This window comes from Vanessa tameamea, chromosome 16, assembly GCF_037043105.1.
Source record: "Vanessa tameamea isolate UH-Manoa-2023 chromosome 16, ilVanTame1 primary haplotype, whole genome shotgun sequence".
NCBI lineage: Eukaryota > Metazoa > Arthropoda > Insecta > Lepidoptera > Nymphalidae > Vanessa > Vanessa tameamea.
In genome coordinates, this window is record NC_087324.1 from 4,834,293 (window position 1) to 4,861,723 (window position 27,431).

A 27,431-nucleotide genomic window follows, 5' to 3' on the forward strand; every position below is an offset into this window, starting at 1 on the left:
TTGGGTGATCCGATTTACCTTAGCTCCACAGCCTCCGGACCTGTCGCTACAAGTGGATGCCGTCACGTACGGCTATTGTTCCCCCTCCCTCATACCCCTCTCATCACGAACCCCGGGCTCTAACGTGATTGTTCGGCCACGTCGTTCTATATTATAAATTATGTTTCATTGCAATGATGAAAATGGCCTTTTTTATATAATATTATTACTTTTATCCTATACTTTTTACTTCGACTATGTAATATCGTAAACTAAGTATTTAGAATTATTATTATACTATTAATTGGTATATAGTTTATTTTTAACCAAAAACATATGCAGCGTGCATAATATGTGAATTACTAATAAACTATATCACATTCTAAAGAATATACCTATTTCTGTCTACCTTAAATAACTCGAAACACAATGAAACAAAAAAAAATGTAGAGTTCACATAATTAGGTTCGAGATAAGAACTGACAACACACAAACTATTCCGTATAACTACAAGTACCTTTATTATACTTAAACATAGAATAAAATTTAATATGTTTATGATTCAAAATAAACAGTTCTAATCACTACCATTTTTTGTAGCCGTTAAGTAAGGGCGACAAAAAATGGTAGAGGTGACTTATTTCTAACAAACCTATGCATCAACAAATTACATCGACGGTAATGAATCGCTATGGACCTTAATAACTACATTATATTGAGGATACGGTATTTTTGGCTGTTTTTAAACTAATTGAATATGAACATTTAAAAGTATTTTTGGTACAAAACAACACCAGACCTCTGAGTCTCAAGTTAAAAGGCACTTTAAAAGTTCATTTCAAAGATAAAAAAATAAATGCGAATGAAATTAAGTCTCAAAACAAACAGTACAGGACAAAGTGCGTGTCACGAGCGCAACGGCCTTAACCAGGGCCGCCCAGCGCAAGCAGACGCCGCTGCGCACCGCCGCCGTGCCGCCATGGGAAAATCAGGCTTCGCCGCCCCCTCCGCGCGTATTGGCTCGCCCCGGCCCGCCCCGCGCCCCACCAGTGCCCATAAATACGACGTCGCACCGCGCATCTCCTCATTCCTCGCTCGCTACTCAGCATATACACGCGTTACGCGTCGCGATAATTACTAGTGCTCGTGTTAAGTGACCCTCAATATGAAAGCCATAACGGCGGTGTGTGCGACTGGAGCGTCCGTTCCGGCTATCGCCAGCGGAAGGGTGCAGAGGCACCGAGACGGCGAAAACGCCGAAATTCAGATGTATCTCTCCAAACTACAAGACCTGGTGCCGTTCATGCCAAAGAACAGGCGGATCTCAAAGCTGGAAGTGATCCAGCACGTGATTGATTACATCTGCGACTTACAGTCGGCCTTAGAAAATCACCCAGCGGTTGGACAGTTTGAAGCGGAGGCCGCATTGGCGCCTGCGTGCGATTCACCACCCAGGCCGCGACGAAGGCCTCTCGGACCTCGCCCGGCCCCAAACACAATTCTCCCAACTGACAGAGTTCTATCCTCATCACTGCACTCTAACCACACGGTAAGTCACTAAATAAATTTAAAACTTCCATTTGTTAAATTCAAAAGATTAATAACTCATGTACTGTAGCACTTTAATGACATCATTTAGAAATATCATTGAACTTAAGTTGAAAGCAATCTGTCTTATAAAAGTAGCGTTTAAAATACAAACCTAGCACCACCTGAATAGACACTATTGCATAAAAAGTTAATGAAATCGGTCGTGTCAGTGTTTTTGCGGCGCGCGCGCACCTGCGTGTTTCGCAAGCGCGGGAAGGTAAAAGTGGAGATGCTGGGAGTTTCACAATCCGTGTCGACGCACGATTTACTTTGTAAACAATAGGTTAAGCTAGTATTTTATTATATCTAAGTACTTGTAACTCCCAAATAGCGTTCTTGAAAATGAAAAGTGTTTTTAATATGACATTTACTACGTTATTTTTTTCGATAATTTTTTTGTTTTGTAGTGAAACTTAAATTTTTAAAATAGTAAAACTGTAGACTCGGTAAATACGCAGTCACAATCTAGACCGCTACTCACGCATGCGTGACGGCTGTTTTGAATTTCAGCCTTGAAGCGCGGCCACCTGCGCCGGCGCCGCGTAAACGACCGTGTACTGACACACAATCTGAATATTCAAGTCATTTATGCTGGCTCGTTTAGCATTCCGATTGACACCTGCGTATGATTACTCTGTCTCTATGCCAGTGTGTAATAACGTTTAGGTTTCCTCTTGTTGCGGATTAGATCAGCCAGGCTATAAATGCATCGCGGTGATGAGTTGGTCGCCGTCGCGGACGGCAGGTGCATCTCGCAGGATTTATTCGAGCGCCTTGTGTCTACAAGCCCCGCAATGCGCGCTCGTTAATACTTGGTCGTGCCACGTAAATTTTAATCACTGCCAGTTGTTGGAACCGAGGAAAATGTTCAAAACAAGCGTGATTTAGGTGACGCAAGGTGCCACGCGAAATTTACAGCAGCGAAATTGTCACGTATTTAGTGCATCTGCCTTAAATAAAATTTATTATTTTGTTTTCAAATACGTGGTTTATGTAAAATGGCCGTATGCCATTAAAGTTTCGGTAGTAGTACATACCTATTAATATAACAATTAGTCTCAATGTGCATAACCAAGATGCTGAAATTTAAAATGAAGCCGAAGGCGCCAACAATGACTTCGAGATATTTACTAATACGCCTACACTATGCTGGAACTAGCGGAATGTCGAGTAATTTAACCACATTCTTGACTACTAATTTGAATAATCAAACTTACAAGGACATTTGAAACAAATATAAATAACGTTGTGGTACAAACACTGATTCGATCAGTGATCTGTATAAAAAAATAAAAAAAAACAAGCCGCGGGGTGATCGTGCTGGAATTCCTAAGACCAACGTGCGCGTCGTGAGGCGGCATTTCACGGCGCTATCGCGAGAGGCATCGAGTACCGCGCTGTGTGCCACAAACCTCGGTCACGAACATACGCCACGGCAACTATCGCAAGACGCGACTGTAAACTGTTACCGCAGCTGCCTGCCCTGAGGCTCTCACGACCACGAGACTTATCATCGGGTCACTCGATTGCCGACAGTACGAAGTATTGAAGTTTAAAAACATTATTACTTTGCTCGATTTTTTCGCTTTACTCTTTAATTTGTCACTCTAAGTGTAATGAGCAGTTAATTACCTATTATATTGAATAAGGATAGGCGTGTAATCCGTTACACCCCTCACTTTATATTCCAAACAAGAGGACAACCCTTATTTATAACCGTGCGAACGAATAATTCACTTCTTTTTAAAAGAAGTAATGAATGTTTTCATATCGATATTGAATTATAAACATTACACATATTATTCATTCAATTAAAAATTAGCTTTATGAAACCACATTTCGTAGAATATATAGAATACGGTTTATAGTTGCAATGGAAGGTACAATATCTATAAATCAATGCATTTAGCTTAGGGCCTCGAGCCACACCTACGCACGGCTTCCCGTCATCATCAGAAGGTGCGCGGCGCGACCACGATAGCCGACAATAACATACCGCCAGGTGTCCTCGCCCACGCTCGCCGCTTGCTCGCTCCTCTGAATATCTTTGTCTCCGCTTACTTTATGCATAAATCGCGCATGTGAAAGTTTTACGATCACCTTAACGCTTCTTCGAAATAATAAATAAGCGGCGGCGGTCTGTAGACAATGCAACTCCACCACGAAATGTCTTGGCAAACCTCTGCCGGTCTGTACACGTGCAACGATTTCGCCGATCACTCGGATTCCATCGACGATCGATCGAGGGCATTGTGCTGCTAACGGTCGTTCACAGCTGCGTATGAGCACACGTGACGGCGCCGGTAGCAGATAGCTAAATAAATGCAACGTACCTATTCATTATCCAACCGACAATGCTTCTCTCATAAAGGGATTTCACGTGTTTGCCTCGCGAAGTCCCGATCCGTTCGGGACATGTGCGCTCTCCCTTCAGTATGTCTGTAAATAGGGTATGGCCACGTGCGGCCGTTCAGCTGTATCGCGGATGTGCACGGACGGGAAGCGGTAATCTAACACGTACTCAGAGTTGGAAACTAAACGATACATCAAAATTGCCTGTTGCGCAGTAATAAAACAATTGAGAATATCATACTAAACTGGCGACCAATCATGGTTACTATTATCCCTTCGTATAATAACTGTGTTAATGAATTAAAACAGCCTAACACGTCGCATATGTGGTGACAGATGGCCGGACGCGGGCGGGATGCGCATGTGCTACCCGATATACTATTTGTCACAATCACTAATAACTGTAAGAACATTCGTTAGGAGGGTCAAATTTATTTGACCAGTACTATTTATATAAAACATTATTCGTTAAGTAATTAAAGTGCTACATTTACAATTCAAGGCAGACAAACATCCTGATATATGTTACAAATTAAGAACTTTTGTAATATTGTGTTTCTTAACTTGATCACTTACCTACCTTTATTTCATTGTTACAGACTCCAGAAAAACAAGACCAACCAGATAGGCCGACGTGCTAATTGATGAGTAGTCTTAAGGACAATTATAATAATGGTGAACGTCAAAATACCTCGAGGTGCACTCGATGCGCTCCGAAAGTAATATCGTCGGTAGTACCTCAGCGCCGGGAGCCTCCTGCATCAGTTCCAGTGAACTTCATCTCACGATGATATCCTAAGTACGATCTCGTTAAGATCAATATAGGTTAATTTAATTATTTCGTGGCATTATGCTAAAGACTTAAGCATTGCAATGCAATCAGCCGGCTGCCGTCGGCGGTGAGACGGCTTGTTTTGTTATGTTAATGTAAAAGCTTTATTAGTTCTTAATTTAGTATGATGTACGTGAACAAGTTTGTAAATAATAATGTTGAGTGGTTTGCGACATCTAGACAATTTTCGGTTTTACCTTCAACAAAATTTATATTGTAATATAAAAGGACGTAAACATTTCTTTTGGTATGTAGTCTTTCACAAAAATTCTTGTTTATTTTCTCCTAGGCTCTTAGTTTTAAAACGATGCTTCCATTTATATCAAAGAAGTGAATCAATTCAAAGTTGATTCACGTATATAATTTTATTTTAAGTTTCATGAGTGTGATTATGCATGGCGATTTCGTTGCTCTTCTAGATTATAAAATTATTATTGTAAGTACTGAACGCAATATATTCTTTTAATTAATTTATCATAATGCGTTTTGTACGAACTTGTAAATATTGTATGTAATAAAAAAAATTAAATATATAAAAAATTTAGCAAAAATTATCAAATTTGAGACCCTCTATGATTTTATATTGAATATAAGGTGAAAATGCTTTAATTATCTTATATAATTCTTATTAATTATGGTGTATTATGATTTTAAACAGACTGTTATAGTTTTAGTTATTCGGGGATGTGTAGCAGTAGGTGGTCAAAGTAATCGTATTGTTAACCGGATATGGTAATAAATTATACTGAATGATATCAGGTGAACGAAGTACTCGGTAAAGGAATGGTTGAAAAATATCAATAGCCACAAATAAAACTATGAGTGAAATCACTGTTCCTTTAATGAGTCTCCGTTTGCTCTCGAACAATTTGTTTTATACTAAAACATATTGGCAGCTTTATGTTAAATTATGGTCACAAAATATCTCAATTGACTGATTTATGTTGTACATCGGACTTTTTCTTTTTAAATTGCACTGTTTTATTTGTATAAATACCGTTGAAATAACATAAAATAAAACAATATTATTACAGTACTTAATTCTTTTCTTTGAATATCCCAAAACTTTATCAACATCGTGTATGTTGGTATGTTAACAACAAAAAGAATTTAAGAAAGTTAATCGTTTAAACAAACCACGCATTTTTGCCTTAGGTACTTTTTGCGACGTATTAAGAATACACAAACAAATTGGAGAATTATTTTAAAACATGATGTAGAAAACGAACTATATTTAATCATAAAACTAAATTCCGTTTAATTAAAAACACATTTAAAGTCGTTAAATATAATAAATAATAATATTGAACGCTCTTCATAAAACATTTTTAAAGAAACTTTCTATTTGTTGTATTTTTAATTTATTTCTAAACATCAGGTAAGGCAAAATAATTTTATCGATATTAAAAATTATTATTGATGATACTACTTTTTTTATATAATATTTATAATAGATGAACGTAATAAGCTTGATATCAGGCATTATAGCAAGCCTGTCCATACGAAACGTTTTAGGAAACAATTTCATAATTTAAAGTGTTTGAAATTATAAACATTAACGCAAAATCAAATCCAACTTTTTGAACAGAAAATTAGAAAAATCATGAAAACGGATGCGAGAATCACGCGATTGCATCACGGCCAATTATCGCCATAACAATATTTGATCAGCTGCGCTTGTAAAACTCTTGTGCTCCAAATTGCTATTTAAAAATAGACTTTATATCTTTAACCTAAAGTTGAATGTTATAAAATTAATTCGAGTAATTGTAACCAGACTAATGTATGTCATATTTATACAAAAATAAGAGCTAATATTAAACGTATAGCCGACTCATGTTTGTTCGATAAACATTAACTCAATGTCGTTTCTATTCAACAATATGGCTAATTACCTGTCAGGTGAGTAAGTGTTAAAATAAAAACAAAATATAAAGGTTTCATTGCGCGACCCTGCCAGGATTCGAACCTGGAATCTTCTGATCCGTAGTCAGACGCGTTATCCGTTGCGCCACAGGGCCAGTTAGTCTACGTGGCAAATTACTTCATCGGTTTACCACATTTAAGCATACATATAATATGGATTTAAGTAAAATTGTAATATCTACATAGTATAATCTAACTTCTTATATAATATGAACAGTAAATTATTGTAATCCCTATTGGGAGTGCACTTGTATTGAATATAACGTTTGCCATGCGGTACGCATTGCAGAAGGTTGGTTTAGGTGTAAAAAGTTATTAGTTATTTTATTCATTATTAAAAACAATATGCTTACACCGGTCTTTTTTAGCTATTTTGGTTTAAATACAATACCTAAACTGTTAAGTGTAGGTACAATTTCTTGATACAGTGTGAACGGTTTGAAAATACATACATATATTTAATCTATTTATAATAAAATATATGTGCTTAATTTTTAGTTACTTTTTTAACACCTTATAAACATTTATTAGACAAAAAGAGTAAAAAACGAAAGCTATATATCTTGAAAAATATTTAATATTTATAGGTTATACTAATTATTTTTATTAATGGAACTGAATAGCGGAACTGTGGAACGATGCGCCAATTCTTAGCATATAGTTCGCTAAATTTTTGAAAAATATTCGTGCGATTTATTTCTTTCGATGACGTAGGGCTGTGGGTTTTGCTGGATATTAAGTCGTAGAATGCATCTTCAAACTCTTCGATAGATAGTCTATAGTAAACGAACACACAAACTACTTTGTGATGATGTGCCGAGCTATGGAATTTGAATTGCATCTGCGATGTATTTGCCTACGAGTTTCCTTGAATAACTAGTAAAGTAAGGTAAAGCGATTAGTGAATTTAGTGTTAAAAAGAAGAGAGAAAATCTAGTAAAACCCTTTTTGCCTAATTGAAGTCAGAGCGGGTAGCTACCTATATGGTTTTCTGTATAGATAATACATAATTTTATTAATATTTTTACTCTAAAATATTAAGTCAAATTCTAAATCTGTACTAAAAGCCTTAAAATTAGTATTGTAATAGTACGTCGCACTCTATACGACCGTACTAAATCTCCCATATACTGATAAGCTATCAACTGATAAGACTAATGCGATTACGCAGGTGTGCCCGCGTCGCACCGCTAAACACGACCTTCGACCAGTGCAAACCGGTGTAAGCATTCTTAATTCCTAATCATATAACTTCAGATATTACTTTGAACCTGATATAACTAATTTACATTTGTTTAAAAATGTCTTTGCACGATTACTCGAATAGATACTTTTGTCATTTTCATTAAATTTTAACTATATGAATAAAACAAACAAAGTCGTTTAAATGTAACAACTACAGTTATTTAAGGTCAACATAAGCTATCCTGATATTATAGTTGTTAAGGTATTTTTTAATTACTAGAACTTTCAACAGAATTACTAATAGGTGCTTGTATTTGATTTAAACAACATTATTAATTTTCTACAGACACATTAGCGCATTAGAACAATTAAGGAAACACTGCAAGTTTATTATTGATTTTCAAATCACGATTTTGTCATATATTGAAGTTAAAAACTTCGAACGAAGATAACGTATTAACCTGAATTTAAGGTTGTGGTATTGAAAAACGTACAATGTTAATTTAAAAAGTATCTTTTGCAAAAAAAATAATGAAACACGCTTTAATGTATTCTAAGAAATAAAACATACATAGATATAAACGTTTAAATTATACCACAACACAGGTTTTTATTTTGAATTGTCAAATTGTATTGTAATTATAATATCTTCTGTCACTTTCCTATAAAATAGGTTATTTAAAATTAATTAGTTAAAATATTTATTAATAAAGCCATAAAGGCCTATGGAACCCGTTAATATAAAATAAATATACCCGAATCTATAAAAAAACAAGTTTTGTACTAAAATCGTTGCTGGATTGCTTCATATTGGGTTGATTGTTGTGTTCTAATTCTAAATGAGTGCTAAATTAAACTCGTTACTATAGTCTTGTATAGATGTGTGTAATATCATGTTAGAGTGTGTACTAGAACTTATCAGCATAAAAACTATATAATAATAAAATTCGTGCAATGCTAGTTTAGTGTCTATATGAATAATAAGAAGTCATTGTGTTATCAATGTCCTACATAATTCTTGCAACAATGTCAACTGTATATCTTTGTCATAACTATATTTTCAAGCGTAGAATTATAGTAAGTATAATATACTTAATATTAATTTTTAAAATAATGAGGGCTTTTTGTTTTGTTTGAATTTCGAATTGACTAGAATAATATTCTTATAATGTTAAATATCAATCTCGTTTTGACGTGTTGTTTGGTTAGATATACATCTTTATCTTAAGTTATTATGTTAATTAATTTTTAGAATTTTTAGTTATTTAATTGGTATTTTTCAAGTTAGACTTTCAAATGATAGGTCTATTTGAGTGGTCTGTCAACTTATTTACATTGTCATTTCAAAAAGTATAATTATTGCCTTTGCTACCGATTATTATTGAAGATAGATATTCATTGGTACCACTTCATAACCGACATACTCGTTCTTTAAAAACAGCAATACCTACACAGTAACAAGTACTTGGTAGACTTGTAAAAAGTCTGCCTGTAAATATAACTGTAAACCCCACATTAAACTAAATATTTTTAAGCTCAAACATTACACTTATCTCTTGACACCATTTATATTCTTCGATCTATTTATTCGATAATTTTTACTTGAATAAGAATAAATTATACAATATACGGATTGTTTTTGCCGCCACTGTGATACGGTCTGAGAAGGTACTACCCATCACTTTATTCTACCGCCAGACTTACTGGTATTTTTGTTCAGTAATTATATTTCATTCCGTTTAAAAGGTGAGTGAGCCAGTATAACTACAGACATAAGATATAACATCTTAGTTCCCAAGGTTGGTGGTGCATAGACGAAGAATGATTAAAATTTATGGTATTGCCATTGTCTATGAGCGGTAGTGATCACTTACAATCAGATGAGCCATATGTCACCCGGCCTACTTATTTGAAATTAAAAAAAAACATTCATGTATTCATGGTTTATATATATTAGCTACTTTTAATTTTGACTTGTCCTAACTTATTCAAATCCTAAATATAAATAATGATTTCGTTAATAAGTAATGATTTAAAATATTTTTCGGGTTCAGATATCGGATCACAATTTCCAATTAAATAATATGTCTATTACCTACTGTGTTTCTTTTTAATATCTTCGTCAGGCAAAAATATCAAGCAATTACGATACAGCTATTTCGCGGCTTAAATGCAGCTAAGCCAATACCGAATAGTACATACGTATATATATAATTATCATTGCTACGAAGATCTTTAATAGATTAAAAAATTATAATTTGCTCTTAATCCATATCGATAGGTACGTACGTACGTGCGTGTTTATTAATGTTATTCATCACTTTAGCGTATCAGTGCCGTAAATAAGTTTATATCAAGTTATTTATGCGGAAATACCATTTAGTTGTTATTAGTGTTATCGCACTATATCATAATCATAGTCTCTAAGATATAGCGGTACTAACGGACAGGTGGGCCGTCAGGTGTTTGCACTTGCGAGGTGTGAGCGCACCGACTCTGATAAGAATACTGATAATAGCTGTAATCCTAACGAATCACTGTGCCCGTAGTGTCTATTCCGAAGGTTTGGCTCTCCTCCAATACCTAAATGATAAATTATATCATTAGCAATACATTGACGTGTAATTGTTAACTGTGAACAGTTTGTTTTTAAATAGAAATAGATGACTTGTTACAGGACTAAAAACTAAACGTTGCACTGCCCTACAAAGCCTTAATCGTTTTCTGTACCCGTGACTACGTGTATGTTAAATTTAATGACGATCAGTTCAGCAATTAACACGTAAAACCGTAACAAACAAACTAACATTTGCATTTATAATAATAGTTAGGCTTAGGATAAAATGTTTTGAAACTTACATATTTTATAGTTATAATTAATCCTCTTTACACCGGCTTAATAGAGTTTATCGAAACGTAATTTTGTATTAATAATATATGACATGACATGTAGAGCACAAACAGTGCTCTACATGTCATAGAATGTAACATTTACCATTTACATTGCTATTTACTCTGAGCCGTAATGTATTGACGATAATAAAGGCATATTACCACAACACAAACATAAAACCATAAATGTTCTATTGAAATTAATGATGATAATATAATTTTTTTAAGTTCATGATTGTTAAACACGTGGAATCTCAAATTGCCCGGAATAAAATCTACGTAATTCAGAACACCTGAGTTGTTCTTTCCGCTCATCGATCTCGGATTACGTCACTAAAAATGAAAATATTTGGTATAATCCATTATAAGCCATCTTTTCTAAATTTATTAGTATATTGATAAGTATTATCTTGACTTATACATAAGTTTTATTTATTGCCCCAATTTTATCGTATTGTTTTGTAAACGTCACATATTGTTTACATTTTATTTATTAATAATCAATTAAGTACTTGTGCACTTCAATATTTTTAACGTTATCAACGTATGGATCAAATATACCACAACGATACGCAAAAAGATAGGTGCGTATCTCCGCATCTATTTGTTACAAATATAAAAACATAGTACTCGTTAATTTTCTTACTTTCCACGTCACTTATATATCATATAATTTAATAAGTGTGTGGCTAATGATTCGCTAAAGTCTTTGTGACCAACTTTTTGAGTCATTCTTAACTGCGATTTAGCCAACTGCGCGGTATATTAAAGTATCCAAGTGCGTACGCTAACACAGGTGCACTCTCTATTTACTCACTTATAATACGACTCCCTTATAATATGATCGGACTGCAATACGACACCAAAGGAGATAAATCAAAGCACCAAAGGGACAGCGAGCTGCTTCAAAAAAAATAGTCTGAAAAACCTAATATTTTTTATTGCCTTGACAAACTTACTACTAACTTATGAATTAATAGCGTGATAGAAATTTTGAGTGATATATTCTAAGAATAAAGGCACTGCGATCTATAGCTAGTCTATTGACTAATTGTTCTATTTAATTGCTAATCTATAGTACGACCCTAACGCTTAACCCAACAGCTATATTTAGAAAGATATATTACAACACGAAATACAATAGACGTATCACTATGAGAACAAATCGTTATGTTCCTCGATCTGATATTACAAGGAGTTGTAGTATAGTTACTCATACTTCAATACAGTACTGGAACACGAACTGCTGCCGCGATAAAATATCTATTGATAGTAATAAGATTTTATTATTCGTATATAAAATGTATTGGCGTTGACAGCCACATGGTAGTCGTTCATTTTCTCTACAAAGCGAAACGCGAACATTGCAAGGAGCTGTGTAAACAAGACAACACGACGACGTTTCATGTCGCTAAGCATGTCCGCAATTACTTACAGCAATGTAAATTTATAAAATAGCCCTTATTCTGTAAGCAATAACGCGTTCTCAATGCTTCAGATTTTGTTGTGAGTTATGTTACATTGATTACCGCAACTGATTGCAACAAAAGGTGTAACTGAGAAACGCGGCTGTATTACCCATAACAAAGTAGTTGTTACTCGAAAATATATGTACATTGTACCTATAGGTACAAAGCTATGAGAAAACCTATTCCGCGAAAACTACTTGTCAATACCTTAGCGGCTATCTTAATTTTCTGTCCATATAACGGGATTTATAATAACATCAATACTAGTATTTAGAGAATGTTTAAAATGTTTCAAGAATCACCGTGTCTTTGTTGAAAGCGTGACTGCGTAGAAATGTTCAAAGAATATAGCTATGACTACCACAGCATGAAATATTAAGTTACGAGTATTTATCTTAGACAGAATTGTTTTTCTCTCGGCGATGAGATATTTATGGACTAGTACATCATATTCTAGACGCGTTTATATTTGTTTGTCTGTATTGCAAAGTAAAGTTTCTCTAGTCGAATACATACTGCATACAATGGTGATTGACAAAAAAATATATATTTAATTTAAATAAAATGTTTTATTCAATCATTACTTTTAAAAAATCACATTGCCTATTATCTATTTATTATTTAAATTGAGTCTACAAAATTCGTAGTACATGTCAGTTAATAAAAGACTTCGTTTTAAGAAATGATTTAAAATGTATATAATTATAATCTATTTATTAAATTTAAGCTTAAGATCGTGAAGATAATGGTGTCTGCTAGCTACCAGGTGGACGCACTAAACACGCACCAAATGCACTGCCTGTCATACTTAAACTCACTACGCAAATAAAACATTAGCCCCAGTAAATGATTACTGCTGATAAACTTAAACTGTTGTACAAATACACGTTTACTTTGGTAATCTTTACCGATAATTGACTTATCTTTCATTAATATATCAGCAAATTAATCAAAATAATTTCAAATAAAATTATACCTACAAAATAGAAAAATTGTAAAAAATAATAATTTAATTCTTGTATTAATTTAGTAATTATATTTTTGAATTTTAATATCGGGTCCGTTTACGTTATAATATGATTTTATATACAGTGTTTTAAAACTTTATATGGTCAAGTCGTTATTTCATACTTCTAGTTATTCACAATTACATTTATAAGTAAAACAGAATAAAGGCGTGCAGCAAAAACATTAAGCGAGTTGAATATTGATTTCACTCGGGCGTATCGAACTTGTTAACCTTTCACGAAACTCTACTCGTCTTCATTATTCATACCTTAATGGCTTAAACGTGAACTTTGTATCTTTCTACTAAATTATTTATTACGTTCAAAATAATGATAATAGCAAAACTTGATTTGACTCTTGTGAGTCAATTTTACATTTATTTTTGTTCACATCTAACATCCTAAAGTATTTAAATGAGCAAATGTCAAGTTCAAACAGAAACATGCATAAATTGTAAGAAAATCTTTTAAAACATTTCTTGGAACAACATAAAAGTCATTGAAATATTTTGTTCATTTTATTACCCATGAATATTCGATACACACCCTCGGATATTAGCGTTTAATATTCAATAACTATAAGAAATGCTCAGTTAGGAGTCAGAACTAATATTATATTCAAGCAAGAGGTCGGCGGAGTGAAATGTTACAGACTTTTTAAATATTCAAAGAGTGTAAAGGGCACCAACGCAGCGCAATACGAGCATATTTCCCTCGGGTCTCCGCCTGCCCCAAGTATTTACTATACAATAACAAGTCCATGTTATGCTTATGTTGAACTAACTTCATTACTATATTACGAATTTTATATTTACAAAATTTTTTATAACATCACAAAGTAGGGTTACGTTAAAGTTTGTAAATCATTGACATATGACAACATTTAGGTATTCACTTTGTATTTACATAGTCATAGTACATGAAGCGGAGATGCTCTTGTAGATACTACACACGATTCTTAATTGAAGATTACGAGTTTATATCTGGATAAGCAACACTAATTTTTCATGTGCTCATATACTCAATCCGTCTTCATTATTAATTATATCGAAATCCATGGTCATTCTTAAGCACAGAGGACATTTATGCTCTTTACTAAAAGTGATAATATAATTTAATACTTGTTCGTAACAAATCTTATTTCGTTTGTAGTGTTTGGTTTTGTTTGTCAGATTGTTTCATTAAGGATTATATGGTTTAAAAATGTAATGTTTAATGTATTTAAAATCGATTATTTAAGCTCTTGACTTGGACTTCGAAAAAATAAATTTGAACAAAAAAACGACTTGAAACAGTACTCTGATAAATATATTTTAATAATAATAAATTAGCCCCGTTTTTTTCACTTTAGAAGTGATATTTTTGCTCGAAATTTAAATGGAACCAAATGGAACCCATATTCTCTCAAATTAAGAAACAATTTGCCAAATCGATTTATAAATGCGGTATCGGTGAGATCTGAGGTAAATTACATAAAAATACATCCAAATTAAGAACAAAAATGCAAAAATGCGTGTAGTTGCTGTGACATGTTTGCTTTTCTTATCTAAAAGATGTTCCTTTTGTTAAATATTATAAAAGTCATAGCTATTTTCGGTTACATCCGATACATCAATCAAATCAATCAATCAAAATCAACAAACAAATGTCTTAATTTCATCGACCTTCTCAAGTTTTAAGGCTTTCTATCGGATTACATAATGTTATGTAAGCTCAGATCGTAATAACAACTGCATCGTACGTGTAATGTATTGTTCGTGTTTACAGTTAAGCGAGCCGAACATTATTGTGGTTCACGGCGAGCTGCATTATTACAAAGGTAATATTATGTACAACAACTTGTCTGCCAATCGATTTACAAAAAAAAACGATGTGGCATGTTTTACTTGAATACATATTATCTACGAATAAATTAATACTGCTTCCATAATATTATAAGGAACGTAGTAAAAAAAGATGAAACAAATAAAGTGTCGTCAAAGGAAGTGTAAAAGAATCCTTATAATTATTTTATAAGGATTGTTCTACAGTTGCTTCTTATTAGTCTATATATTCTTTAATTGATTATCATTTTCGACGATGATTGCCGATTATTCAAAACATTTGGTAATACCAAATTATTTTATAATTTGTCTCGGTTTTATCCATACATCATGTATCATGTTACATTTATTTGTTCTACCGAAATGAATAGTTCGCCTTTATGTTTATGCCAACATGGATAACTTGGCGACGGGTATAGCTAAAACATTTTTTAGAGCTGAAGGATGTTTCCTAAAATCCTTACTGGTTGTATGCATTGGTTTATGATTTGAACGTAGGCTTTCGTATGTTATGTTCTTTGTCGCTTACCATAAACATTTTTTTTATGAACAATACTAGTAAATTAAATATTTCGGAATAATCCAGTGAATCGGAATTCCCTTTTAACGGGAATAAACTGCTATATTTTAACATTTTTACCGTCGTACCTCGATATTATTTGGTCATAATTTGTACAGTAATTTGCTATATTTATATACTACATTTTTAAAATGAACATTCACATGGACATATCTAAATACAGAGATATGCAAACAAAGATTACTTTGTTCAAACAAAGTCTTGATTTATATTCATAGCCTAGTATTAATTTCATAAACCATTAAAGATTGCGATATTATCAAAAGCAGAAATCGTGATGCAGTTACTATGTCGAAAGCAACATCGTAAAATACACACATACACAAAACTTTAAATAGGGTATTATTATCTTGTACTTCATTTAAATATATTTATTATTTCTTATCAAAAAGTGTTTTTTAAAGAAATAAAAATAAATTAATAAGGAAATAGGTAATTTGTCGAACTATGAATATGGAACTTAATAAAAAAATTATGTTAGTAAAAATAAACCTTACTAGTACCTACCCTTTGTATAGTATATAGTAATGGTAGGAAAAATAAAGACAAAACTACTTAGGACTTTGATTCGATATGACATTATCGCCTTTAATTCGTGAAGTAATGGCGTGAGTATCGGCGAAACTGTTTTTGAAATATTCTTTATTAATAAACGTAATTTAAAATAAAATCATTATCATAAAAATAACACATACTATATACTGTGTGGTGACGGGGCGCGGAAATCTACGTTCCAGAAGAACAGTGGATTATGGAATAACGAAGATAATCTGAACTTTTTCTGCAGTATTATTCTTGTACTCATTTCGTGAAATGTTGAGTTGATCGTGAACATTTCACGACCGTGTTCGGCGACGAGTTATGAGGTCGTCTTCACAGAGTAGCTCAACTAATTTGTGTATAATTTATTTTTCCAACTAGTTTAAGATATTGTATGGGCTGTTGGATATGTCTTCAGATAACTCTATAAACGGAGAATGCCCAGAGTCAATAATTTGTACTTATTTTACAAATACTATCAGTATTACTACAAATAAATGGAGCAAGAAGGTTTATTAAGGATTAAAGAAATTCTTATTTTTTTTATGTAGTTGTCATAAAATGAATCCTAGATACAAATACCATAATATACCTGTGTGATCAGGATAGGGTAAGGTAGGCGGAAACATTAACACACAACCACAGATTTTCTTAAGTGTTAGAGACCATAGTCCATGTTTGGAATTTTAAAAATGATTATTTTCCTAGAAACTCTTATCCTCTATTTAACCTCATTTTCATATATTTTTAAAGCGCTAAAACGACTGCCTTTATAAACAGATGCCTAATCACTGATTTCGTTAATTTAAAATCATTGAAAAAAGGTGAAATTACATACAAACTTTCCACCTAAGTTTTCTCACGTACGGTAAAATATTTTAAAAAAAATTGACGGCTGTGTTTAACTCATTAACATGAGCCTAAATACAAATTATTTTTTTTATAATATTAGATATAACGATTTTCTTTACAAACATTCATCAACCATTTAGTCCCGTAGGAGGTGAATTTTAGAAAATAACTTCTCGCCTTTTCTGCGCTCCATAAGCAATTCAGCAATAACCATTTCATTCCGTTAGACTACTAAGGTTACATGGTTGTAAGGTTACATTGTTATATATTGCATATGAGTGTGAAATACTAACTTACTACCAAAATACACAAAAAGATCCCTAATTGAATTTATTGAACACACCGGGATGTTACCAATGATCTAAGTGTGTGTGATTACAGGATATAAGAAGATTCCCAGGAAATAGTTACCATACGCTTGATATCAAACGACTACAAACGCATCGCGCCAAATGTTTCCTATGGCTTCGTTCTTAGTTACATATTACTCTTCCATCGTTCCAAAATGCATTACTTCATTTATTTATTCCATTGTTTATAAAACAAAAGCGTTACAATTAAAATTCGACCTTGACAATTTTCCTATAAAAAAAAAAGAAACATTACATAACATTATAGCTACTTGTTTTAAAAAAGTATTAACAATGAATACACATACATATATCACATTTATGTTACCGTATCTCCAGTCTGTGTGCAGCGGAAGTGACGCCCCAGTCACCTCGTGCATTGTGTACCAAATAACCAATGTTATCTATGGCGCATATGTTCTATTTTTACTTAACTGGCCTTAGTGCATGTTGCATGACATGGTTAACAACCACATAACTGACATCCTTTTATATCTAGCTGGTGTATCCGTGTCCTTACGCGAGATATCAAGGACCAAGAAATTTGTTTAATGTTTAACACATTGGATTGTCATACTCGTACCATATTAAGTAATAACCTTTTTTACTTTGCAATTTGACAATATGATCCGGAAGAATTTACAGCACTAGTTGTAGCAACAATAGATAATGATGGTTGTAAGATAGTTCGCTAAGCTGTTTATTGTCATTTCATCATAACATCACTGGACTTTACACTTTCAACCATTGGTACTTACTCGTTATTTCCTCGTACATGTTATTACACTGGCTCACTCACCCTTTGGGTATATATTTTTAATTTACATTTAAGTGTTTAATCTTATGTTAAATATATTTAACTGGCATATTTTTTGTCTTCAAGTTACTCATTATTATTTTTTAATAATTCAGGTTTCGAGCTAAAAAATTCTCTAAATTAGGTAGTATGATGCAAAGTTTGCGGGTGTGTAAATAATAATTAAATGTACTAATACAGAAATGTATTCAAATATATACAAACACACATACGCCTATTCATACCAAAATAATCAAGACATAATTTTTTTAAATATTATACATAAAGCCGGGTATTATCGACCTTAATAATATTACGTAGACGTAATTTATTGACATGAAGAGGTAGCTATAATATTCAACAAGTTCATTAACTAAAACGATTTCAGTTAATCAATGAGTACATTGTAACTGAGTGCGTTTATTTACAAGCGGCGTGAACACTAATCAAAGTGTACGGTGAGTGGGCAATTTGACATGACACTAACTTAGTGTAGACGGTAATGAGATGAATACGTACAATCTATTTTAATGAAATCCGTACAAAGTATTAACATCAAGAAAATGACAATTGGTGGTTTAAAAGTCACAAATGTCATAAACTGGCTTAGTAAAACCTTTTTTATAAAAACTCTTGATTACCATGACTCGTAACGCAGTTCTAATAGATATAATATCCCGAATTACATACTTTGAAAATGATGCTACAAAGTCTTATTTTATTTTTAAAAAACTGCTTTACTGTGAACATCTTTTTGAAATCATTTCAAATCACTGGAATAAATCTTCTATGTTCTGTGTACAAAATTTTACGCCCGTGCTATTGACCATTAAGGAATTTGATGGTCTGGGGCCAATTTTAGTTGTAGAATTTGAGCTAACTTACTATAAAAATGCAAAAATGTATATCTTATGAATGAATATCTTATATGTACACAAATTTATCGTGACTTATTTTTATTGAATATTTAACTTAAAAGTCACAACCACAATTATTAAGCTATAAGGATGAAAAATTATAGAATGCTTTATATAGAAACTGCATGGTGGTAGCTTATACCCGGACAACATGGGTATTCATTTTATCTAAGTCAATGTAGAGTTAAAGGTGAGCCTAAATAATCTTTATCACTATATCGAACATATATGCTACGCACGTTTTCGTAAAATGTATATGATAACTTGGCCTAAAATTATATAAACATATACTTGTACATATATATTATAACTTTTTAAAACAGTCATTAATGTATTAAATAATTTAACCGAACCCCATGCAGGTTTATAACACCGTGCAGATTTTTTAACAAACTGATATGTATGCGCAAATTGTAATTTTATTTTATTTCTTTGAACGATAGAAATATGAAGTATTTTCATAATTAAAATTCGTAACTTTTTAAACTAAAAACGTATAAGTGTTCCTATGAATAATCATATTCATTCGTAGGGCCTTTTTGTTTTACGTATGTTTTAATGATTTGTAGTTAATTAGTTACACGGAAGTCATTAAAATTTATATAATAGATAAAGTAAAATATGATCTAAATCCAAAGGCCAGAGTATCTTGTTATTTTGTTGACAAAAAATACCCTTAAATAATCATGAAAAACATAGTTAGTTTTATTATTTTAATATATATATAATCAATGTATTTTCTTTTTCTAGATTCACGCACAAAGTGCCATTCCGTTTGAAATGAAACATTACAGTATATTTTTTATCGTTTCAGAATGGACATAGACTCAATATATTCAACAAATTTTAAGTTGTTCTTATTTAAATCTGTTGAATAGAATTAAACGAAAAAGAAAACTAATAATCAGGTACTTATTGGTGATTATTATTATTCATTTCATGCTATTTAGATCATCAGATGATTGATCTATGTTATAATTTTTATCATTTAGTCTATAATCCAAGCTAAATAACGTTGACTAATTTTCATATAGAATTTCAAGAGTCAACAACATAGTCTACGTTTTAAAGTTCAAAAGCAACAACGCCCAAACGAGGAACGAAGTAATTTAATACTCAAGTACAAACACAATATCTAAGCTTATACGAATAAAATAGTACAATATTTAATAATAAATTTCTACAGTGTAAATCACAAATGTAAAATAAAATAAAACAAAAAGGCGATTTCTTTCGCACAAACTTTCAAGGTTTCAATAAACAAAAATTTAACCGTAACAAAAACATAATAAACTTGTACCATATATATGTTTGAATAAAATTCAAAAATCGTCTAGATACAAAACAAAGCTGTGATTCATCTTATTACTAACACGAGCAGTGACCACTTACGTCTTACGTGTAGCGGGAATTGAGGATATATTTATTTATTATGTGTCTCGCAATATAACTCTAAGCTTGTGTCTTTATATTAATATTTTATATATATACTTTCATAATTTTACAGTCCAGTTATCAGCAGTCGTGGCCGAGCGGTTAAGGCGTCTGACTAGAAATCAGATTCCCTCTGGGAGCGTAGGTTCGAATCCTACCGACTGCGACAATTTTATAATAAATTCTTAACTTATTTTTATAATTTTTTACTTAAACAATAAATTAATTTCTTAACTTAATATACCACCAGAGATATCAAGAGGAAATAAAAAAATAAATTTTGGCAGATTTTTATTCAATAAATACTGTTTTGTTACTAATGCTTAATGGTAATGTTAATGGTTAATTAGTACATATACCTACTTATAAAAATAATAAATTGTATATATCGATTTGCTTTTGTTATCAATATGTTAATAAATCTATACGAAAACAATGGCACACAAATAATGATTAATAACGTGAATAACGAGCGATCATATAACAAGCCACTTGATATAAGGTAACAACGCGGTGTAACAAAATTACAAGCAAAATGTCTTTCTCATGTCTACCTTGATATTAAAATAGTTGCACGAACAGCATTACACGAACATAACTCAGAACAACAAAACTAACAAGCTTCCCACTCATTGATCGGTCGGAAGATGGCCGTTCCAGCCAACCAGGCTCTCATTAAGCCTGCACGTGCGTCGCCCACGGCATTGCATGCTTCTACCAGGGTTGCGACACAGACTAAACGGAATAAAAGCGGGGATCGTCGAGTTCAAACTTGGAATATACATTCGCGAGACCGCCGAGCTACATTAAACAAACAAGTTTCTTATCTCTCCATTAACTTCTATAAATACATTCGTAATGGGATTACACCGAAAAAACAACGTAACGCGAATAAAAACACAATTTGCAACTGAAATGAAATACTAAACCACATTAGCTCCGGCCAACTGCCACCCCTGTGCAAAATAACTTTTCGTCATGGGATTACGAGTCCGTACCAGGGATTTAAGGTTTCATTACTTTGCTTCGTCTCTCCCTTCTCTCTGTAGGCCCTACCAATAAACTAACTAAGATTCTCACAAATACTCATAGAGAACTCTACACAATATTCTTGCGAGTAATCTATAAAAAGGTAGGTTCTTAAAACCATATTCATTATTTTAAAACCGTTATACTATCAGAAAACACACCTTACCTTTATACCTTTGTTAAAAAAATGAAGGTTTCATAGAAATATTAAACAAAGTAATAATAAAAACATAAACATACAAAACAAACAAAGTAATATTTGTATACATTATTTACTAACAAGTAAATTATTTTTACTCGATTTAATTGCATTCGTGAAATCATAGTAAATGCGAATGTCCCCTGATGAGTGAGGCTATAGAGTCAAGTTGGGGACGGGGAGCGTAGCGAGGCGAGACCTCTAATGTACAAATATTGCGGACGAAATGAATATATTCGGCCCCTCCCCCGGAGGGCCAGACAAGTGCACGTTTTGATTAAGTCGCTGATATGAATGTATGAAGACAGAAATTAGAAGGGACGTTGTTCGAGATGGATGCGTTCTTTTAAGGGCTTAAGATGGTATTACCAACTAATTTTGTTTATAACTTCATGTTGACATTATAAATGAAAACTTAGAAATTAAGAAAATATCATTAGAGATAAGAAAATAAAATACGTTTTTCAAATGTAGATACAATTTTTTGGAAAATGCAAATGTACAATATTTTACAAAATTATTCTTCAACTACAATTTACAAATCAAATCAAATCAAAATACTCTTTATTATACACCAGTAAACATAAAGTTGAATCACATTTAAGAAAGATGCACAAGAGGCGGCCGTATCGCTAAACAGCGATCTCTTCCAGGCAACCTTAGGGTAGAGGAAAGAAACAGATATAGAATGGTAGGGGTAGGTAGGTAAAGGTATAAATTAATTTATTCAAGTAAAATTCGCAATAAAGCGTTTTTGAATCGACAATACCTATTTAAATACTACCACCGTTTCGGAAAGCAGCGAAAAAATTGACTACGTAAGCACTACGGAACAAACAAGCTATATATAAATATTAAACTATAATATGTAAATAGTAAAAAGAACTAAAACAAGGTTTGTGTGCAAAAGTTGACAGTTGTTCCCATTCCGACCAATCCTTACTACAGTACGTCCCAAGTGTCTCGCTAATACTCCATATGGCGTTATACAGTCTGCTACCTACAGTTAGCCATTACTAAAAGGCCTCTAACTGCAATATTTAGAGTAGATAAATGAACGGTTCAGGTTATACTGGTTTAATATTCATAACATTGAAAGGGCGGAAAAGTTGATGCAATGCCATGTGCATGCATTAGGGACGATGAGACAATCGGACACCAGTCGCGTCGATTAGTTCCAACAACTGGCCACTGTGTACGATTGTACCGGACTGTCTAATTAAGTAATGTGAGTTACTTAATGTGACGGTTCGTATACAATATATATATATTAATAGAGGATGTTCATTGTTATCATGTAAAGAAAAGTTTTTATTGCCCCAACTACAAAACTAAACAAATCATATCAATTTTAATTTTACTTTTATTGCTATGCTAGCTAAACCTATGGCTTAACCAGCGCGAAATTTATAAAACTTTACCTATAACTAGCAAATCGCCAACCGAATTTGACCCTCTCGAGGGGTGAATTAAAATAAGTAGACAGTTGTAGTAGCTAACTATTTACGTACCAGATTTCATCTAAATCGGTTCAGTGGTTTAAGTATGAAGAGGTAACGAACAGGGTTACTTTCGCTTCTATAATATTAGCATAGATGGCAAAAGGAACCAGCTCAGTATAGCTGAGTCGAAACAGGGAAAATCAGAAATCAAATTATCGATATCACCTCCAATCCTATGTTGCTATATAAATATATATACATCGATTTGGTTTTCATTGAATTACATTCACCATAAAAAATAGTTATTCTTCTGTTAATAATAATAAATAATAATAAATAATAAAATGGCGTCAACACCGTCAAATGGGATTGGCGTTTCGTCAGACCAAAACAAACTCGGACAGAATTTATTCGTTTACAAACTTTAGTACTTACATATTGACTTATTGCATATTATACAATATTTCATTCGGAATGTAAAGAATTATTGCATATTCGCACACAACTGTCAATGTCTGCAAATTTCTTACAAGCTCTCATGTTTCCTGAAGTACCGTCTGTCTGGCGCCGGATATGTGACACCCACGCTTGTTACCAACTAAGACGTTGGTACTACTATTTGCTAATGAATGTATGACTTGCCTTCACGATCAACTCATTACATATAATTAATTTAAGAAGTATATTAGAAAAATATGAAGTACATGAATATTATTATCTCAAAGAAATATTATCATAAAATTTGTATTTGCATTATAGTTTTTAATAAAGTGCTGATCTGAGGTATATATCGGTTCTACCTTTTAATAATGTTGGCCGTTTAAGAGAAAAATAAAAAATACATGTACACCATAAATAAAAAATAATTAAAACTATTTTTGTTGATAATAGTATTCATTGTATCATGATGATGGTAATATTCGTAAAAAGATGAATACCTAAGGTTTCAAGGAAAATGTGGCAAACATTTTATAAAATGAGAATAAAAGCTAAGGTTTTTAAACGCCGTTTCATTTTCCAATTGTACGAAGGAAAACCAATACGATAGTTTATCTTAGAGCAGTCTTGAAAAATCTCGCAGACAACTACAAATATTATACATATGCTTATTGTATGTATTACTATCTGAACCAGCGGCTTTATCTGTACGAAATTTATAAAACTTTAACTATAGCACAGAAAACAACACCCCCATTTTACCCCTCGAGGGGTGAATTAAAAAAAGCAACCGATTTAGATGAAAATGTGTATCTCCATTCAGTTTCATCTTAATCGGTTTAAGCGTGAAAGGTAATAGACAGAATTACATTCGCATTTATAAATTATAAAGCATTTTAATTTTAAAAGTATTTAATGGTGGAAGAAACAAAAACATTTATTTATTTGATTTAATTCGATGAGATTAAATTTCGACGATAAATTGATTTCAATTGGCAAAGCAATTATTCAGAATTTTCTTTCGTCAACACCTACCTATACCCAAGGTAATCAATGTATACGATTGATTTCCCAAAAAATTATATCGAATAAGTAAAATCATTCAATAAAATAAGAGAACTCAGTTTAGTTAGCCCTCTTTACAGCTCCGTGTTTGCAGTTCACACGGCCGTCATCCCACACGTTTCACAGTTCACACCTTGGTGTTGGTTGAAATGAATGACGTCATCCGTTCTGAAACATTCTAAAATATTTATCGATGTAATAAGATACAAAGTTTTATTCAACTTGTTATTGCTTACTATAAGAAGTGAAATATTTTGTGTTTAAAAAGTGTTATAATTATTGGACCTAGCTTTTCAAATAACTAAAAAATCAGTACTAAACGATAAGGTCAAAAGTCTCTATTATAATAAGTACTTCAGTATTATTTTTCTATGTATGCGGTGCACAATATTAGAGTAATCTATCTATCTATATTTACAATATTAAAATTATTTCTAAGTAATCTTGAGTTAAAACATTTTGGTTACAGAGGTAATGAAAAGATGTATAAATCTCTCACATTGTTTTCTAAAAAACGTACATTTAGTTTACGGTAGAGAGACAAGTATATTTTATAGAGTTATAGATGTAAAATATGTACGGATGGCTTGCAAAATCAGTGATTATTTTGATGTAAAGAGTATTTGATTTCGAGTAATGTAGTTTTTGTTGTTGAATCTCCATGGAAGGGAAAAAACATTTTTTATTCAATTTATCGACGTTTTCGGCTCAGGTACAGAGGTTCTAGGTAACAAAAACACACAAATATATCAATCACCACTTAATTGCTACCTTTTCGTTCACACTTTCAGTGTTAGTGTTAACAAAAATTAATGGGTGACTGAGAGTTCTTTAAGTACTTAATTGTTAGTAATTGGAAGAGGAAAAAGCTTATTACAAAACTTACAATATCTACAGGAATCAAACAAATGTACAACGATGAATACAAGCATACTATGTATCCTTGTATTTGAATCTGTTTAAATATGTTTGATGTTGGCTGATATTTTCACCTTATGGCCTTAGACGTAGCCAAACAAATGGACCACCTGATAGTAAGTAATCACATTCTAAGATGATGAAAATAATAAGTGATATTGTGTATCAAGTGACCGTGAGGTTTAATATTTAGAAATATATGAGTAGTGTTAGCACTAATAAAGTTTATGACCTATAATGAAATAAATTACCATTTTCTTTGGCAGAAAATTTTCCCCATTTATTAAGTCTTATTATTTCAATGTTATTATAATAAAAACTTGAATCATAAATTATTACGTGACAACTTTGAACTACCTGTTAAAATAACGCACAAGTATATTATTATACTTTCAAGAGATGAAAGTAACATAAAAAAATATTTTTATTAATAGAAATTATAGTAGTATTAAAATTTGTATTATTTTATTAGTATCCTATATTTATAATAGAGAGTCATAAAAATGTACTTTTTATGAGGCAAGTGGCGAGAGTGGACATGTTAGATAGAGAAGCCGTCGACAGGTTGATGATTCGAAAAACCTTGTCACGGAAATTTACAGTATATAATGGTCTGCCTGATATGTTTTATAGTATGAGAAATAGTTTGACACGAAAATATAAAAGCGTTCACAAAAATAAAACGTTAGTAAAACGGAGCCCGTGTTTTAACGTTCATTAAATTTGATTACGAAATACAATACACGTATACATATACGTGTATTGTATTGTATTTTATACAATACAATACAATTTGAAAATATTTTTAATACAATTTTTAGTTTTTGTCTTTTGTGAAAAATTATTAACTTAAATATTCATATAATTTTATTATGCGATTTTTCTATAAACTAAAAAAGAGATAACAAGTTTAAATTAACTAAAGTTTACATATTTGATCCTAACAAGCAAAAAATAAAAATAATATTTTTCGTCGTAAATCAACGCCATTGGACCAGTGGCGCCGCGTGCGGGAATAATGTGCACTAACAAGCACACGCGACTTGCACACGACAACTAGAATGCTCATGTTAATTCATTTAATAATAATAATTATAATCAAGTATGTATTTAGTTATTTACTTAAACATAACCAATCCACAATTATATAACGTGTTCATATAATTATTGTTTTTTTTTTGGAATAATAGTCCTCCACACACATATCATTTATGTATGAATAATTCATACTTTATTGTTATATTTTTAACAATAACAAAAACTAAGCTACTGGTTTAGTTTTTCACCATTATAAATATCGGCCCTGTGGCGCAACGGATAACGCGTCTGACTACGGATCAGAAGATTCCAGGTTCGAATCCTGGCAGGGTCGCATAATTCTATTTTGTTTTTTTTTTCATTTAGATTATATTTTGATACAAATTTCTTATTTTAGATTTTTAATCAAATTTATTTATACTATATTCTTAATGGTGCAATATTTAAGAGTAAACATTTTAAGTATATGTTATTACATAAGTTAGTCAAAATTCAATCTCAACATTTATAATACTTACTTTTATACGAAAACAACAAAAACAACCATACTATTTTTAAGGAAAAAAATCCTTTAAAATCTCTAAGTACAAACACTTGTAAACAACACAAACATTTCATCGCCTATAATAAATTTTCGCTATCTTTAATCTCACGATTTGTTAAGTGTCAAAATACACAAGTTGAACCAAATATATCTTCTACGCGATAAGATATTGCACATTGAACTTTTTTAATCGTCAAAAATGAACTCCCATACTTGAATTTTTTTAAGCTTGTA

At 32.1% G+C, this 27,431-nt stretch overlaps 1 protein-coding gene and 3 non-coding genes across 4 annotated transcripts; 3 read left to right on the forward strand and 1 right to left on the reverse strand.

The window, feature by feature from the left end:
* The first annotated feature begins 1,056 nt into the window (after positions 1–1,056).
* On the forward strand, positions 1,057–5,789 carry LOC113393927 (protein extra-macrochaetae). Its single transcript, XM_026631048.2, has 2 exons — positions 1,057–1,528; positions 4,521–5,789. The coding sequence occupies exons 1-2, from the start codon at positions 1,145–1,147 to the stop codon at positions 4,560–4,562; spliced, it is 426 nt and encodes a 141-aa protein (XP_026486833.1). The 5' UTR covers positions 1,057–1,144; the 3' UTR covers positions 4,563–5,789.
* Positions 5,790–6,701: 912 nt separating this feature from the next.
* Trnar-acg (transfer RNA arginine (anticodon ACG)) lies at positions 6,702–6,774 on the reverse strand. Its single transcript has one exon. It is a non-coding gene; the product is annotated as a tRNA-Arg (tRNA).
* Positions 6,775–20,608: 13,834 nt separating this feature from the next.
* Trnas-aga (transfer RNA serine (anticodon AGA)) lies at positions 20,609–20,690 on the forward strand. Its single transcript has one exon. It is a non-coding gene; the product is annotated as a tRNA-Ser (tRNA).
* A 6,224-nt stretch (positions 20,691–26,914) lies between these two features.
* On the forward strand, positions 26,915–26,987 carry Trnar-acg (transfer RNA arginine (anticodon ACG)). The gene has a single exon. It is a non-coding gene; the product is annotated as a tRNA-Arg (tRNA).
* Positions 26,988–27,431: the final 444 nt, after the last annotated feature.

Excerpts from the sequence above, each read along its gene's own strand:
- LOC113393927 (XM_026631048.2), top strand. The coding sequence starts at position 1,145 with ATGAAAGCCATAACGGCGGTGTGTGCGACTGGAGCGTCCGTTCCGGCT. Across the intron at positions 1,529-4,520 it reads CACTGCACTCTAACCACACG|ACTCCAGAAAAACAAGACCA; the intron begins GTAAGTCACTAA and ends TCATTGTTACAG.